The sequence below is a fragment of the Netta rufina genome (genome assembly GCF_964035555.1).
Source record: "Netta rufina genome assembly, chromosome: 12".
Classification (NCBI taxonomy): Eukaryota; Metazoa; Chordata; class Aves; order Anseriformes; family Anatidae; genus Netta; species Netta rufina.
The window spans coordinates 14,057,074-14,075,500 of record NC_140135.1 but is presented as its reverse complement, the minus strand read 5'-3'; the positions used below and the strand labels follow the sequence as shown (position 1 = coordinate 14,075,500).

The following is an 18,427-nucleotide window of genomic DNA, read 5'->3' as shown; positions in this document are numbered from 1 at the left end:
TGCTGTTTCCTGATTTTCAACACTATATAGTTTGTCAAACATTTATCTCTGTCTTGAATTGTCTTGAGATAGAACTTCTGTTAATTTCAAATCAATATGGAAGAGGGAGAGAATGAAATTGCAGTCTAGCCCTTTTCTTGAATCAATATTTTCTTTAAAAGCTGAAATGTTAACTAGATCATAGTTTTTGCCATTTTGAAATGTAGCTTGTCTTTGAAGAATATATGCATTCCCCTGAAAATTGACGGTGATGGTCAGTTTTGCAGCAGGCATCTCTGCTGGCAGGCATTTGAGCCAAAGTGGGCAGGATGGGGCCAGCCTTTGCAGCTGGTGTGTTCTAATATCCTCCCTGTTTCTGATCTCATCATCTTAACTTTTTTTTTGTTCTGTTTTGCAGAAGCCTTTGAAATTGTAGTGCGGCATGCGAGAAACTTCACCAACAGCATGTTTAGGAACCACTACCAGAGCATGGGGACCAGAGCTCTTAAGTTTGTTGGAGAACTTTTTACTGATGTCTCACTGTACATACTGGGCTCTGACATCAGTGTCAATGACATGATAAATGAATTTTTTGACAGTTTATTCCCCTTGGTCTACTCTCATTTGATTAATCCTGGCTTCCCCGATCCCTCCGTAGAAATGACTGAATGCCTGCGGGCAGCCAGGAGAGACCTCAAAGCCTTTGGTAACTACCCTAAGATGATGATGACGCAGGTGTCCAAGTCGCTGCAAGCCACGCGAGTCTTTTTACAGGCACTCAACCTGGGGATCGAGGTTATAAACACTACTGACCACTTGAAATTCAGCAAGGACTGTGGACGAGCGCTGCTGAAGATGTGGTACTGCTCGCATTGCCAGGGGCTCCTCATGGCCAAGCCCTGTGTTGGATACTGTGGCGCGGTGATGCACGGATGCTTGGCGGGCGTCGTAGAGATTGACCACCACTGGCGAGAGTACATCAGCTCTCTGGAGGGGCTGACCAAAGGCATGCATGGCATCTATGACATGGAGCATGTCCTCCTGAACCTCTTCTCCCTGGTGCGGGACGCAGTCGTCTATGTGCAGAAGAACGAAGGAAAACTCTCAACAACTGTGAGTGGTTTTCTGCAGTTCCCCGTGCTCTTTTCCACAGCAGTGCTTTGTTGTATACCACATGTGCTATGTGGTGTAACCAATCCATCCTTCTCCACCAGCCAAAAATCATCACATGCTCTGATTTCCAGCTCCTTTCTACTTCCTCCTCAGTTCTCTGATTTTTAAAACTTTTGGTAGCATTTGAAACTGCTGTTTGTGGGAACTGAGCTTCATCTTAGGGCTTTACCTCTTGTCAGATTGGTGTGGATTCCTTCTGGCATCAGCCTTGTAGCTAGGACAGTAGATCAGGAGCTGAGACATCCCAGCATCTTTCATTCTTCCTGGGTACTCTTCCTGCTTTGGGTAGGTCTTAAAGGATGTCCTGCTCTCTAGGTGTCCCCTGTCTCACTCATTCTGATGTGAAGTGTAGTAAACCTCAAATTAAATGTGTTTATAGTAGCAGGGGCCAGACTTGCATTACCCTGTGGTCTCTTTGTCCTGGTGTGCTGGGCATCCTGGGGGATGGTCTTTAAGAGACCATCTGTGGTTCAAAGGTCATGGAGCCGAACAGCGTAGAAAACTGTTTCTTCATCACTTAACATCACTAAAATATACCTCCAGATAGATGCCAAGTAGAGGCATATACTGTGGCATTCCATGTTTCTTGATTTACTAAGAGGTCTGGTTTTCCCTGTATTGGTAACTCTTTCCAATTTTGGGCTGCATTTAATCCCAGGGGTAAGGTTATTTCTTATTTATTAGGAGTGACCTGACATTTTAAAAACACATTGTGTGAATTTCTGAGCCTCCTGAGAAACTGAGGCTTTCTTGTTCAGAAAATAGTGCTGCTCTGTTTGAATGCCAAGGATAAATGGAATGCGGTAACATAACGCTTGTTTCGCAAAAAGAGATTTTCTTGGGACACAGTTGATTGCTCCATGCAGGTATGGTAGAGCCGGGGATGTGGGCAAAGGTGTGGGAATGTTGTTACGCTTTGCTTAAAGCCAACAGTGATTAAAATCTGCCACCGTTTCCCTGTTAGCTGCTTGTTCCTGTCATTCTTGACTCCTGTTTACAAAAGAATTGTGTCTATGTAGGTCACTGTAGTACTTGCACTGTAAGTAACTTATCTTTTTTCGGGCCATGGAAATGGATTGGATTATGGATTTTGACCTATGTGGCATTCAGCCAACAGCACTCCTCTATGCCGTTTCATGTGCCGCTTTTGCTCAATGATTGCCTGAGATGTGCCGTGTGAGGACTGTGGACTGATGTGCTGGCACCTTGGTGGTTTCACACCTCTGGGGTAGTTTGGCACATATGGTGCAAACTCCCTTTATTGCTTGGGAGAGGTTTAGGGACCAAATCTCCAGGAAACTACATTGCACATCTTGAGGTGACCAGGAGGTGGCTGTGACCAGGGCTCTGAGGTACTTTACAGGACATTGTTTTTTAAGCTGCTTGTCAAAGACCACATGCCTTAGCTCCTCTGTGAAGAAAATCCCTAACAGCAGCCTGCCAAGCATTTCTTGTGCTCCTCAGACCGCTGAGAGGTTCCAGGTCCCAGGGTAGCAGCTCTGCCAGGCACAACTTCTGATATTTTGGAGCCAGGGAAGTGTTACCCTCTGTGCTAGAGGACAGAGAAGCTGCTCTGCTAGTAGCCTGGCCTGGAGTTTCCGCATAGCTGATGCTAAGGAGGACGAAGTACATAAATTCACAGACAACACTCTGAAATTTGCTTTATTTTGTATTTTAATTTTGTTATGTTTTTCTTCAGTGTTGCATGATTAAGGAATAAAGCTTCAGCTGGTCAGAACCTTTCATCCTTCTCAGGAACAGCAAAGGAGCAGAGATGTAATTGTAGGTTTAGCTTTAGGGCAGGTGAGATAGACAACTCATTTACAAGTGGTGGTGAAGTATATTGAGGGAAAACCTAGCTAAACTGTGAGCCCAATTGGCATTTTCAGGGCAGTAAGAAACAAAACTTCCTTCTACACGTAATGTGTGTAGAACATGGTATTTGTTCTCAAAAGATTGAAAGCCATATTCAACAGTGAGTGAAAGCATCCTAAATGTTTTGCACCAGTAAACACGGTGTGCTTGTAGATGGGAAGGCAGAATGGAAATACTGCCTGTATGAGCTGCGTGCCAGGTTGTGCAAGCACATGCAGTATGTGTTGCTGTATGGTCCTGAAATGAGAAGTTTTTCCTCCCATATTATTACCTTGTTGGCACAATATTAAAAATGTTTTTTTTTTTTTTTTTTTTTTTAAATTTTATTTTATTATTATTTCTTGAAGACTTCCACGTATACACTGAAGAAACATGACTGTCAATTATATTATCAAATAGAGACCTTGATCTGTCTACTGAAAATGCATTTGTTGATGGACAAGTAGACAAAGAGCTGCTGAAGTTAATACAAGCCATGGCAGTAGAGCCATTATCTGCCCATCCTTTGCCAAATCAGAACATAAATTGACTTCCTTGTAAATAATAATAATAATAATAATAATAATAATAATAATAAAACAACAACAACAACACTGAGCACCACATAACAATTCAGTGCTTTTGTACTTGACAGAGTAGTTTGAATTCATTAGTGCCATATATAGTTAGGTACTTCAGCATAACTCCTCTTGATTATTTAATACTTGAGAGATTCTTTTTATTTGCTCTAAAGACATTTTTGAGTTATAGGAGTGCAGAGGAAAAAATCCAAGGCAAGCAAGCCAAGTGTCTATCAGTTGTCACTAAAAGAGGATGGCCAATGGGTCTTTAAAGTTTATTCTTAAAATACCACTGTTGCTCACTCAGCTCAAACTCTTATGTCAAACCTAAGCCCGGAGGAACTTTTTTACAAATGAAGCTGTGAGCTGTTCAGTAGAGGAACAGGGCAGTGATGGAAGAGCTGACAGTTATAACTACAGTGTTGCAGATGGCCCAGCTCTGTTGGTCTGTATGTGTCTGGGATCTGGGGTAAACATCTCTGCCCGTAAGTGATAGAATGCAATTTTTTTGGTTGTGCTGGAATGAAAGTTTCTCTGTTAAACTTATCAGCACATATCAAGTTTCAAAGAATATACCTGGAAGCAAACAGTTGTAGTTTCTGTTATCCTGTAAATATGATTGTTTTTAGATACCATCACCATATCAAAGTCTAAAATGCCACAGGACTTGTCTTTGAAACTGTGGGGCTTTACTCTATTGCTGGCTTTTTGTATCATCCTGTTTTATTTCTGACCTTGGCCACAAGCATTTCTGTAGGCAAAGTTCAATTCACCTATATGTTATTAAGCATAATCACAGGTTATTTAATTGTCGTTTAAATCTACTGGAATTATGGAAAACTTACCTTCCATGTCCATAGTGATTATAGCCTGAATAACAACACTACTGCCCTTGTCTGTCCTTTAGACTTCTTTGTTTTGTCTTTAATGGCACTTCTACAATGGTACTGTTTTTTCCTGGTTGTTTTGGATCAGTGTGGGTATTACCCAGCAAAGCATCCTTCTTCCACATGGCTGCTCCTCTGTCCCTCTTTGCCACCCTTAGGCTGTGTTGCAGGTATTTGCAGAAGGATCTGGACCCATTTTGTAGCTTGCAGCAGACCTAACTACAAGAGGGCGTTTGAACCTCAGCTCCAGAGGTGTTGCAGAGCCTCTAGGGAGGTTTCTGTGGAGCTCCGCAAACCCTAAGACACGGAGTCATGCTGCTGTTGCTCTGCATGTGAAAATCACGTGCCTTCAGGCATGTATTTAAACGTAAACCGGTGGTGTTCCTGGTGAACAAATGGAAATGCAGAAGAATGAATTCCATAGCATTATGGCAGGAGGTAGTTCCCTCCCAAAGCCTTGCTTTAATAGTTAATTTGTCAGCAATGGTGGTGTTAGGTTTAATAATTTCTACAACTTTTCTGTTTAAAAATGTCACCCCCTAAACTATGCTATTAAAATACTTTGTCAAGTAGGCTGAGTCTCCGGGTAGATTGGGAAAAATATTCTGTCTAGCACTGTATCTATAAACTATAGATTTTCCTGTCTGATACTTTCTTCCATGTTGAAACAGTGCCTAGTACTTCTATGTCTTCTATATATTTTAATCATGAATGCAGGGAGCAGCAATTATAGTCGGTCTGTGCTTTCTACCACAAAAAAAGTCAGAGATGCACTACAAATAAATGTCATAAAATATTCAATCCCCTCACCTCTTGAAGTTAAATGTTTTCTCTCTTGTTGAAAGTCCATGAGAGACAATAGGTCTGGGTGTCTCACGTAGCTAATCATTGATCCTCCTCTGGGATTCCCTACCTTAAGCCAGCACTGCAATTTTATTTTGGAAGGTTGTGGAGTTGAGGTGAAGATTGTTGACTTGACACAGATAGTAAGTTGTCTACATAAATATTTTTTTTCCTCCCTGTAACTCATTAGGGTTTTGAATCCATCCCAACAGAGCAGGGAAAAAGGCAATGCATAGCCCAGTGAGACCCAAACGAGAAAAGGTGGGTGGCTTGAGTTGATGCTCCAGCCACATACTGCATGTGAAGGGCAGGGGGTATGCACTGCAGATGAGATTCATCAGAGAAAATGATTCAGTTTTGGCTTTATTAGCTACTTTGAGATACATGTCTGGCAGGGCACATGTCACTTCCCAGCCCTTCTCATGGGGCTGGCAGGACTTCTCTTTCCCTTTAACTGTCTTGTGGTGTACCTCTGGATGTGGAATTGCAGGGTGCTGATCCCTGACTTGCACAGCAGATTCTCTGCATGGCAGGACCTGTACCTGCTAGTGTAATGAAGGTTGGACACAAAAGATTCTCTGTAGCTGATATGTTTGTAGCACAACCAAACCAAGGAATAAGAGCAGGCTGCAAAGGAATACAAGATCTTTCTGATTGGTCTTGCAAGTTTCATAGCAAAAGTAAATTATGAAAAACACCGACAAACCTGCCACTCAAAAACATATCAGTAAGCTTCAGATTTTTATCTTTCAGTATAAACACAAAGCCATGGGCTGACAGAGCTGCTGAGACTTTGCTGCTTTCCTTACAGTAGAGGTGCACAGCTCTCTGTTGGTGGAGTATTGCCTAGAAAGAAAACAGCAGGGAGCTCAGCAAAACATTTTTATTCACTTAGGATTGATGTCTGAGTTTCTAGAAAGTCTAGGTGAATTGCAAACGAGGGTAGCCAGACCTTTGTTCAACAGGTTGTGGTCAGAGGGGGGGAACATGTTGGAGGAAGGGAACCAGCACCGTATAGGAGCAGGGTGCCATTCTTGATGTGCTTGCACTGTGAACAGATCCTACTCCTTCACTTTGCTGCAAACACTTATAAAACACTGCTCAGGTTTGGGTTAAATAGGTGATATAGCGGTGCTGCAGAGCTGGTGAGGAGAGAAGGTGAAGCCACTGTGCAAGGCAGCTGGGTAGGCTGTTTTTTTTTTTTTTTTTTTTTTTTTTTTTTTTTTTTTTTTTTTTTTTGTGGAGGTGGAGAGCTCAGCTGCCCCACTGCAGGCTGAGTGCTGGGTCTGAACCCAACTGTGGTGTTGGCCATGTGAAGCTTCTGGGAGACCCCCAGAGTGGGCAGGGCCAGGTGAGGTGGGCCTCATTTGCACTTCACTTTTTTGGGAACCCTGCTAAGGAGACCCTGAGCATGGTGAAAATATAATTGACTACTTTGATTGCTAGTAGCACCATTGAGAGAAGCACTGCTGTTGCAAATTAGTGTGGAAATTTGCAGCACCTGCAGATGCACAGGAATGGAATTCAAGAATACATAAGTAAAGGAGCTTTTGCAGGGATGAAAATGACATCTCTCTCCATATGTGATGATTCAGTGCACTTGTGGAGCATCGAGCAGCGGGGCTGGTGCAGTTTGCCCTGGGTGCTGCCCAGGGGCTGCTTTAGAGGCAGCTTCCCTGGTACCAAGCTGGAAGCTGCTTTGCTCCATGGATTACACTGCTGGGGTGGTGGCAGGGAGCCCTGGCAAGTTTTCCTATCTGTTAATGGATTTCTTTCTGTGCTGGAGCTGGCAAGAGACTTCTGAGGCAAGCTTTGAAATTACAGCGCTGTTCGAGAAGTCATTCCCTTTGAGACACTGAGATCGGTTTCTTTGTACTTTTAATGCGGGTTGCTTTCTGTTGGCATAGCTCATGGGATAGTCAGCTGGATGTACTGCCTCTGTATTTTCAGTTTCTTTATCGGAAAAGTTTAATCCTCAGGCTGCTCTCTAATGCTTGCTGGTAGCTAGCTCCATTTTTCACTTTAAGCTGGAAATGCTGGTGAGGTTTTGGTTTTCAGTAAGCTCAGACCCACTCATAGTTATCCCAAGGTGCATTTATCATGTACTTCTGTTAACCATTTTGTGATAATGCAGTGTAATGTGCCTGATAAGACATGTTAAAGCAAGCATCTGTTCCTGCTGCAGGATGAAAATAAACCTGATCACCAAGGACAGTATCAGCAAAGTTCCTGTTCCTGTGAAAATATCTTGGGATTATTATGATTAGTTGTCTGAAGAGGTTCAGATATTAAAGATTTTTCTGATAGTTGGGAAGCATGTAGCAAAGCACTGAATAGTAAGGCATTGATTTTGATCTATAAATCCCTACGTTGTTGGTGGCTTAGCTGGTTCTAAAAGAACAAGGACAAAAATTATTCACACCTGCAGTTTTGCAACCCAGTATCAAAAAACTTTGATCAAGCGACTCTGGCATACTGCTTCTGGCCTTAGATTGCAGGTTTAATGCTGCTCAAATGTGCATGAGTGAGTCACGGGTTTGCGTCTTGCTTTTGGAAGTGACCTTGGCATGGATGCTCTTGACCCTCAATAGGAGTGAAGCTCAGAGGTTATTTTCAGCCTACTGAAAGGTAACCTTGTCTGGCCTAGGGAGGAAGGTCATTGCTGTTGCACGGTTAGTTAATTCTACTAACAAAAGCTCTGCTTCTAAAGGACACAGCACATTTTCACATGTTGCAGTCGTTGGTTAGCCTTGCCCATTTTCTTCTGGGCTCCAGCATGGGCAAAGTGGTGTGTTGCCCTTGCCTCCTGCTCGCTGTGGCAGCACGATGGGGCTCTGGGTGCGGTTTGTCACCAAACTGGGTCCAGCCATGAGCACGCAGGGCCGCTAGGTGGAAGCAGCAGATGTGGCCAGCAATGCTCAAACCTGCTGGTGCAAAGCCAGGGGAAATGCCATTGAATAACAACATGGGTTTTATTTAAAATAGCATTTGATTTTGCTTCTATTCATAACTTTTATATTGTCCTCTCCTTTTTTGCTCTTCTGTCCTTTTAATTGGATGTGTGCTGGCCCCTTGCATGTTGTGGCATTTCAGTGGAATTTCCAGTGATACTTATTTCAATTAAAAGTGGAAGGTAGCTGCTGCTGCTGCGCCCTCCTCCTTGTATGCATGCACAGCAGCATGGGGTGTATCTTCTGACAACACGTTTGATGCCAAACCTAACTTTGCTTCGAAGCTCACACAGATCTTTTCGTTGACTTCAGTCAGAGGCAGGTCACACAGTTGGTGGCAACTTTATGCCTGCCAGTCTGCGGTATAAAAAGAGCTTTTTAAGGCTGCTGCATTTTATGGGTGGGAATATCATATGGTGCCCACTGAGCCCGGCTTGACTTCACTTCAAATCATGTGCTGGCTATGGTGTGAGTGAGATGCATGCAGGCTGCACACGGCAGGATGTCTTGCATCTTTTCTCAGCTGAAGTCACAAGAAGCCTACAGATCTTGTGCAGATTAATTGCTGGTTCTGTGTACCTGTTTGTGCATACTGTGACTTGGCCTATTCCTTGTTTTAGTGGAGGAGCTGGTTTGTTGTTGTGCAACTGGCTCCCAAACATTAAAGAAGATATTTGGTCCTGCGATGCCTTGATATTAGTGGTAAGAGCTAGCAGAAACGGTGGCAGAGCAAACTGTCTTAACTGTTGGAAATGATTGCATACAGCTGTGCAATTTTATACAACTTTACTGCACGGATGTCCTGGTTTCAGTTAGGTCAGAGTTGTTCTAATGGATCCTAGTTTCTCTTGTCATTTCTAGCTCCCATGACAGCTGTGTTTGACAGCTGAACATGGGATGCTTGGGATGTAGAAAAGGAGAGCTGGTGATCATATCTAAAACAGACTATTGCAGGAAGGGGTGTAAGGGAGTCTGTGTTCCTTGGGTGCTGGACCTTAGGCTTCAGAGTTTCAAACTGCATCATTTTATAGTAAACCATATTGATCAAGGACATAATGTGAAGATTTGAAGCAAATGAATTTGAGAGAAAAAAATAATTTAAGTTGAACCAAAGATCACAGTGTCAGAAAAATCCCGAGGCATTTAGGTAGTGGCTGTGACTTGGAGGCATTTTTGTGTCTGGGTTGAGTCCAAGTGTGTGGCCGCATGGGAGGAAATCGCTGGGTATAAGAGCAGACAGCCTAGCAGGTGGATGTGTGGAGCTTGTGTTTGCTCTTTGGGGAGAAGTGGAGATCCGTGTAAAGTGGGAGAGGAACTGTTCCTAAGAGTTGGTGACAGATTTTTATGCAGAGCACAGTCTCACTGTTGGTGAGAAGGGATGAAACAGCTTTCATACTGGGTAGTAAGCCCTATCCCCAACATACTTTCTTGTGACCAGTTCTCATTACATCCCCTGGCTTCTGCTGCTGGGGCAGTGTAGGAGCCAGGTCCAGACAGACCTGCCAGGCTTTGGATGAGCCCTGGGGAAGGTAGCACGAGCTGCCTTGCTTTGTATTTAGCTCTGTCCAGACCTTTCTTCCATTCAGACAAGCATTGCTCTCTAAGCTTAATTGGGGAATCAGGGAGCTGTGTCTGAGATTTTCTCAAAACTGGCTGGATATCTTTGTTTTAACATAGAGATAAAATGCCTAAGTGTCACCCCTGCGGACACAGCTCCCTTGCTTGTCATCCAGATTGCTGCAGCCTCGGGCATCCTCTATGAGCATAAACTCTTTATTTGCAAAATGTATTCTGGTCCATTTCCTTTCTCAAAGATTGTGTCCTTGCTAAGTCCCACAGCTTTGCAATGCCAGACTCATGCTCACAAATATCCATCTATTAATGCTTTTTGCGCTAACCCCTCTTTTGGCTTCATTATCCATGACTGCAGTTTCTACCAAGAACTCCATCTGAGGTCATTCACAGGGCATCCTTCATGTTAACTGCTCTGAGTTTACTTCCAGTGACGGTAACCCCCGTGAGTGTTGCTGCCTTAAAACTATAACCAACTGTCCTATTAGCAATGCTGATGAATGCATCGAGAACAAAACAGAAACTTAAAAGTGGTCCTCTGCAAAGCAGAAATAGTGCCCAGAGCTGCCCAGGCAGATCAGCAGTATTTTGTTTTGCACTGCAGAAAATGAGGTACGAGGTTGCAATGAGTACTCTGCTTCATTTTGAATTCTCTGCTGGCGTGTGGTAAATGCTCTGAGCTGTACGTTATATCATTTTTACATCTTATTATAAAGTAGCTTTGAGGTACTGGACATGAAAGATACCGTCTACAAATACATTTATAAAAAAAAAAAAAAAAAAAAAAGAAAAAGAAAGAGTTGAGGCAGATTTTTCAACTGTCCACTTCGGTACCTGCACCCCTTGCTGCTGGCAGCCTGAGCTTTCAGCCTCTTTGGATTGTGGCAGAACACACTGGTGGCGTTTATCATCTCTACCTGTTGTGTTTCCCCAACTAATAAATCCCTGAGGGCGCAGAGCCTGCTCTCAGATGTACGCATGAGGGTGAAGTTTGCTGCTAACTGAATTATTCTTTGAAAGACTCATTTGAGCAAGAGCAGGCTGGATGCAGAAAGCTGTGTTGATAGCCTACAGCTACTTTGGCACAGTTATTCCTATTTAAAGAGGGAAAAAAAAAAATCAAACTTGCAGTTGGTGAATTTAGCAATTCTTCATGCAGGTGTATATCTTTCTAACCTAATCAATTTTCACACCTAATTCTCATCTCTGCTATCTGCTGTGGTAGAGATTATGCTCTGAGACACTGACCTGGAAAGGGATAGAGCAAGTGAGCCCAGTGGTTACTGATGATAATTTGAGGGTGACTGGCATGCTCTGAGTTACTTCTTTCTAAACCTTATTAACTCTTGGATAGCGTGTATTGATCGGTGTCACTGTACAAATAAACCTCATGCAGCTGCTCCGCAGAGCACCAGAGAGCAGGTATTTGATATTGCACCTGCCTGTGATGGTATTGAAATTGTCCTTCCTCATCTCCTCTCTGAGGAACAGCCTAGGGAGCTGGGGGTGCTTGAGGACAGTGGGGACTCCAGAAGGTGATGCCGGGGTGGCTCTGACCAGCCTGTTTCTCCACTGGTTAGGAGCAAGTAACCACTTCTGGAGCATTTTCTACCTGGAGATTTTGGTACGATGTTATCTTTTTGGTGAGTTGTGGAAACTTGTAAAGTGAGCACAAAGTGAAGATATTCAAAAATGCATTTAAAGAATCTTTCAGTCCAGTGCTTTCTCCCCGTGTTTTAGGATACTTGGGTATAAATTTGTTGGAATTTACTTCTGATAATCAGATTCTAGACATTAATTTGTCAATGTCAATAAAGGAATTGTGATTAAAAAATCGAATTCATTTCACTTGTCTGCAAACAGCTTATTGCTGAATGAGTTGCTTTAATATATTAATCAGACATAAAGTAGCATTGTAACGAGGTTAAAAGTGCATACCGATTTCCATTATAAATATATTCTCAATCAAGCAGAACCTAATCTACTGCTGTAAGTCATTCTTTAATTCAATTGTACTAACCACAGTACATGTAAAAACAAGATGTGTTACAACAGAGTCTAAGAAAAAGCCCTGAAGATATAAACATCTTTATAGAAAATAATGATTTACATTTTCAATAAGCCTGATTTGTCTTTGGGAAGAATGTAATTCCTTTATCGTGAGCAAAAATCTAATAGGAGTCTTTTTACCTTGTCTGCCATGTTTTGGGTAAATTATCTTGGTGCTGACCTTTAATTGGATAAGGCTAGAACTGGCTGCCAGGAGGAAAAAAATACAAATGGATCTAGTTGCTTCAAAACTGAGAAAAAAATCAAAAGATGAATAAAATCCCTGTGAATGAAGAACACAGGGCCTTCCTGAAGCCTTTGTTAGCCTTGAATGGATTAATTTTACCAGCAGCTAATCTCTGCTGTGCTGAGAAATTTTTACCACTTTCTGTTATTAACAATTATTGCACTTTTATTTTAGTCTTTGCTTGGTGAGGTTGCAGCACTGCCACGGGCAGAGCCCCGTGCACCCCTCGGCAAGGAGACCCTCCTGGGAGGGCTCCCGTGTCCCTCGAGGCTGCTCATCGCTGCCTCTCGGGTGCGGAGGTGGCCAGATAATGAACCCTGGCAGTCCTCTGGGCTTAGCTGGAACATGAAGTGTTGTTATTACTCTGCTGAAGATATTAAGCAGCTTAAAAACTGCTGAAATGATCTGATGAGCTTTGGTGCCTACAGCCTTGTTGTTTTAGCAGAACTAGTCTATGAGAACATGAAAGGAGGTTGGAGAAAGCAGAAGGTGGCTGCTGGGGGCTGTTCCTGTGGGAAAGTTAAAATAAGTAGGGTTATGGTCCTCTGTAAGGGATGGTTGGATGGGGGGGATTGCCGGGTGCTGAGGGCTTTGGGGCTGGAGGCTTTTCTGTTCAGCTCCATTGCCCCTTCCCAGCATGGAAAGGGAGGAGGGTGTTTTATAGCAAAAAATGCTGTTTGTGGTGTAAAAAACCTTTGGGATGGTTTCAGTACAAGAGTTTATTGAAGTATAAATCTAAAAAGTTGTGTATACCTGTGAGTGCAGATCTGCACAGATTGCAAAACAAGCAATGCTTTTTACCTGCTTGTTTTGACATCACCAGTTAAAGCAGTGTTAGCAGTAAGCTTTGCATGCTCTCTTTTGTATAAATATTATGCTATTGGATTGCTGATAGAAAGAGAACTAATTAAGGAGATGTGGATATCATCAGTAGATTTTTTCTTCCCCGAGATTTTATGAGCAGTAATTTGAAAGGAGCCATATTAAAGTCATTGAGGAACAAGTTAATGCTGCGTTTCCAAGAATATTACCCTTCTACCCAAAGATTATATTCAAGAATAAACAGTGTACAGTAGCTAATTGCTAGCTGACACATTATAATGTCTTTATACTTCCAAAATTGAATCAGTCTGGTTTAAAAAGTCATGCAGTAACTTTTTAATTATTTATCAATGTATTTCTTAAAGAATAATAGAATCTCTGCTTGAGGCTACAGGGGGCAAGTTGGCCAGTGGATATTGACCACATTTGCAACCCAGCTGACACTGCTGCTCTTAAATAATCTCTTACAGGCCCTGTCTCCAGGTTGCTGGCTTATGTTCCAGACTGACAGCAGGTATCTGTTTTTCCTCTCTAAATTAAGCTGCTAGGAATTTATTTCCCTGATTGTTCGTTTCTGTAGTGCCATAGGCAAAAAATGCAGTATGATATTAAAATCCACAGAAATCTGCAAAGGAAACCAATTAACTCAGGGAAGGAAAATAGCAAATGACAAACCCCGCTTGCCTTGAGCCCTCCTTGTTCCCGTGTTTGCCCTGTGCTGTTTCTCCCTTCCACAGCCCCATCAGTGTTGGTAGCACATTGCAAGGCGTGACCCCCATGGGTGGCAGGGCTGCCCCAGACTCCGGTTCCTGGCTGCTGCCCGTGGGTGAGTTGCAGCCTTCTTGCTGCTGCTGCCGAGAGCCTGGGCTCATAGCATGTGCTGAACTTGGTGCTCTCAAAGGGGTTGTTTGTACGCTGGTGCTGTGCAACAGGTAGAGATGCAGAAAATTTGTGGTGGAGACTGATAATCCCTCAAACCTTTACTTTGGGACTCATCCCAAACTTTATGCCAGTCTGCATTGGGATAGATAAAACTCTCTGCAATGGGAGGGTCCTCTTGGGACCTGCAGTAGCAATGGTACAGTAGCGTGCACAACTGTATAATTGCATTGTACATGTATGTAGTAACATCCTTAGCAGAAATAAGTTTCGTTACTTCAAGTCAAGATTTTCTATCAAGGTCTTTCTTTCAGCAATGGCTTCGAAATCAGGTGGTTGGGTTGGGAACTTTAACCTCCTCGGGGCCTCAGAGTCCTGAAGGTATGATGGCAGCAGGGGGCTGGGAGCAGTCATGCCCTGTGGGAGCTGCTCGGTGCATTGGGGCCTCAGAGCTTCAGATGAAGGGGTGGACTTTGGGCACTGAGTACTGCTCCTCAACGTGGCTTTGGTTAGTCTGGCTCACTCCTGCTGTGCTCTGGATTTTGCTTCCACGTTTTCGCTTTGCTATGTTGTCATTTTTCAGGCAAGGCTGCCGTCTCTTTCCAGGAATAAAGCCATGGCTCGGTTGTCTAAGAAACATCATATTGCATAGATCTAACTTAAAAACATAATAGGTACATTAGTATGCTATGGGGCCCAGTTCCAGGAAATGTCTCCACTTGGGAAAACTGCATAAGCGTGTGCTGAAAATTAAGCAAACGCTTTTTTTTTTGCTTGACTAATCCTGGCAGTTGGCTGTGCTAGGGCACCAGGCTCATGCCCTGCAGTCTGCTGCCTAGCTCTGACCATAAGAAATGAAATACCCAATTTTGTGTTAAATACGGAATTAACAAAACACTGGAGGGAAACACTGACTTCAAAAGTTGTGCTTTAATTGAATGTCATAGATTATAAATGCAGAATGAACAACTGTGTTCATTTAGCCCAGCTTCCTCTCTACCTATAAATAACAATAAACAGCCTTTTCCTTAAACACAAAGCAGCTTTCTCTGGTGGATTAAATGCTGCATACTGGGGACACTAGAAAGAAGAAACATCTTGTTTGCATTATTTTATGCACATTTGAAAGGGCTCGACTCAAACTGAGGTCACGGCTTCTCTGAGCAAAAGGGCATCCACGTGGTGGAGGAGCTGGGTCGGAGCAGGGGTGGGAGCCACAGTGGGACACCTCAGGTGCCCTGGCACACGTACACATCGAGCACTGAATGTCAGTGGGCATGGGGTGGCATGCTGTAATGGGAATGCCATGGCAGTCCCCAGCTGATTTCAGCTGTTTGAGCCCTCATGCAACAGGTGGGGGTGCTGATGGGTCTTCCCCAAGCCATGTGTTCCCGCTGCGGCGCTGAGCCTCTGCAAAGCGTCTTGTGGCGCTCCGCTCTGTGTGGAGGATATGATGAAAAATGAAGTGCGTGGTTATATTTCCTTCTTACAAAGACATCCTTACCGCCCTTGGGGTCTGGAGATCGTGGTGATGGCCTTCAGTGTAACCAGGTCGGGTAACTGCAGGAGTCCCCCAGCATCTGCAGCATGTGCTGAGCGTCACCACGGGCACTGGTGTGACAGACGCTCTGTTATTCTAAGCATTAGTGTTGGTGTGCATTTTACACATTATAGCACTGCATTATTTAAAGGTAATGCATTATTAAACGCTGTTCTCCTCGGCATGGAGAGCAGGTCACTTCCTGCAATTCCTGCTGCTCTGCGAGCATTGTTTAGGATGCTGTTTCTTATGTAATTCTTGCAAGGTGATGTCTGAATAATGGATTGTACTATAACAGAATTGATTATTAACAGTGCTCCACTAATGAGGAATTCTAGAGAAATACGTGTAGAAGACATCTATGTTACCATACTCAGTTTGTTCCTGCCTGAGTGCATGGAACCAGAACAATCATTACTTACTTAATAATGATGTGCCTCCTAAAATAAAGGGCTGTAAATTAATTTTTAAGCCCATAATCATATTTTCTGCTGTAGGAAGAGTGAGGGAGCGGGGAATTGTTTCTTTCACATCTTTCTGACAAAATGTATATAATGATTACAAGCATATAATAAGAATGTTTGTCCTAGCTAAATGTTTATTCACTTCTGTTAATCAGTATTCGTTTGAGAGTGTGCCACAGAGTTTGTGGAAAGCAATGCAATCAGTTGAGTAGTGTGGCAGATTTAAATCAGTAATAAAAGCCCTGGGGAAATTAACAAGACAAAACATTAACCACAGACTAAACATTAACATATATTAGCATTTTTATTACACCTGTAGAAATGGTAAATGTGCTTGGTTACTACTATTAAAAAGTTTATGTTCTATCCCACATCATCACAATGTATATTTTGTTTTAAGCCCTTTAGAATTTAATTAAGCTGATTTCTATAGCAGCATTTGAGTAATAGACTTCAGGTTCACTTTTATGGTGACTTAGAAGATAAAGAATGCATTTGTACCCTGTTTATAACGCTAATGATACGTGTGACATTTAGCAGAGTGGGCTGTGAAAAAGAAATGTGGAACGGGGAAGAAGCACCAATGCAGGCAGCTGTGTTCCAGTTCTCAGAGTTACTGGCCAAACTGGGTTCCCGTGTGGGATGAACGATGCTCAGGGGCTTGAGGGTACCAACAAAGGCGGCACATTTTCTTGATGTCTTTGATACTCTGTTCTCTGTGAAGCTGCATACTGTAGCAAATCACCATTTCAGAGTCTGTATTCAAATCAATTATAATAGTTAATCGCTTTTCAGTTTAATGTGCGGCTTCTCCCAAAGGAAACTCAGAAATAGGTATAAAATGACATATGTGAACTACAGAGGGCAGAGAAGATTGCAGGAGGAAATCTTTAAAAATGAGACCATCCCCTTGGGGGGCGGAGGGGGAGGTGGTGCTGTGTCTTCCTGGAGAACGAATCTTTAAGCAGAAGAGTTCACAGAGAAGGCAAATGGAAACTCCATGTAGAGTTTAAGCAAAGGTTAAGTACAGCAAGCTGTCCTTTAGAGCTTGTGGTCTGAACAAGAAGCAACAGCAGCAGGTATCCAGCAATGTCTAATGCCCTCTTATCTTCCAAGGGAGAGTTGATTAGCTTTTTTTTTAAAGCTTCCAGGGAATTACTTTTAGAATACGCTCTCTCTCTGAAAGGAGATGCTCATATGGGTAGTGAGGCTCACATGTGCTACTTCCCAGTTTTTCCCCAGCTAGTTTTGCTTGCCAAGGTACAAAAGGCTTTTCCCTGCACAGCCACCCTGCCTCGTGGGGTGGCTGTGACAGTAGCCCCGGTGCTGCCATCCCGCTGCAGTAGCCCGCAGGGGGTTGCTCTCCACCAGCTGCACTGAGGCTGTGATGCTTCGTGCAGAACCCGGTGCTGTGGTCATCGTTGTTTTTGAGTATCAATTAACTGTAGCCTACTGGTCCCAGTTTCGATTGGCTTGTGTGCACCCACACGCACCAGTGCTGTGCTTTGCACCTTTGCAGTTGACTTGGATAAAGTAGCTGTGTGGGCATATCTGCTCCCTGGCTGCTCGCGGCGCATCACTTCCATGTGGCCGCAAGTAGGTTCCCTGCAGTCCTCAGGCACCTCTTACTCTAAATTAATGAGGAAGCATTAAAATGGGCTGATCACACTGCTCCATTAGGGTTTTCCCTGGGCTCCTCTCAAATCAATGCTCCCTCTGAAGCTGCACCATTACCTGGCTCTCAGGGGCGTTCAGAGCCAGCTGCCTCCTGCCCGGTGTGGGGACCATCCCCAGACAAGAGGCTGTGGGGATGGGCTCCCCGAAGCTGTGAGGAAGAAATTGGGGTGGTTGGTGGGAGGTCGAGTGTTCCCCCTGCAACTGTGTTATGCTCACTTGGAGGAGGCTAATGAAATGAAGGAATTAGTATGTTTATTAATGAGCCAGGGCAGGGAAATAGCTTTGGCTGTTACAAACCCCCAAAGCCACCAGGACTTTAAAAGTCTGGGGAGCTGGGAGGGTTTTGGTTGTGTTGTGTGTCCTGATAGCAGTTTTTGGTGGACTGGCAGATTCTCCTAAAACTAAGTAAAAAAACCAACAACCCTTTCCACCCCAACAAAAACAAACCAAAAAAAAAAAAGCTATTTTTATCGTTTTTGTGGCTTGATATTTCACGCTGCAGCCTGTTCTGGGACAGTGCATGTATGTGATGAGAAATGAGAGTGCACTGCACAGTTCTTGCACTGAATAAACTTTAGATAAGGACTCGTGTGTTTATGATGCCTCTGATAGCACTCAAAGCTGCAGAGCCCAAGGACAAGAGCTGACAGCTTCATTCTGTCAATTTGCTTTCAATTCCACATTCATAATTTCGCAGCAGGAGACAGCCACCTATTCCTGCTGTTGCTCAACATTAGCCTGGCACACGTGCTTTGACGTGCCACCTTCCTCTGACTCTCACTCTCACAGGGTGAAAGAAAGAGCTTGGGGAACTGAGTCTGTGTGTTTCTTAGCTTGCAGCTGGGACTTGGAAAAGGGGAAGGAAGGAAACATGATTTCTGAGATGTTTCACAGGACCACTTGTGGCCC

At 43.6% G+C, this 18,427-nt stretch overlaps 1 protein-coding gene across 1 annotated transcript in view; it reads left to right on the top strand.

The window, feature by feature from the left end:
• The window catches only part of GPC3 (glypican 3), a gene marked incomplete at its 5' end in the record, with an annotated part of 147,188 nt that overhangs the window by 64,227 nt on the left and 64,534 nt on the right, over positions 1–18,427 (top strand). The window contains one exon of the mRNA XM_084294273.1: positions 398–1,092. Within this exon, the coding sequence (XP_084150399.1) occupies positions 398–1,092 (695 nt within the window). The remainder of the gene's footprint in view (positions 1–397; positions 1,093–18,427) is intronic.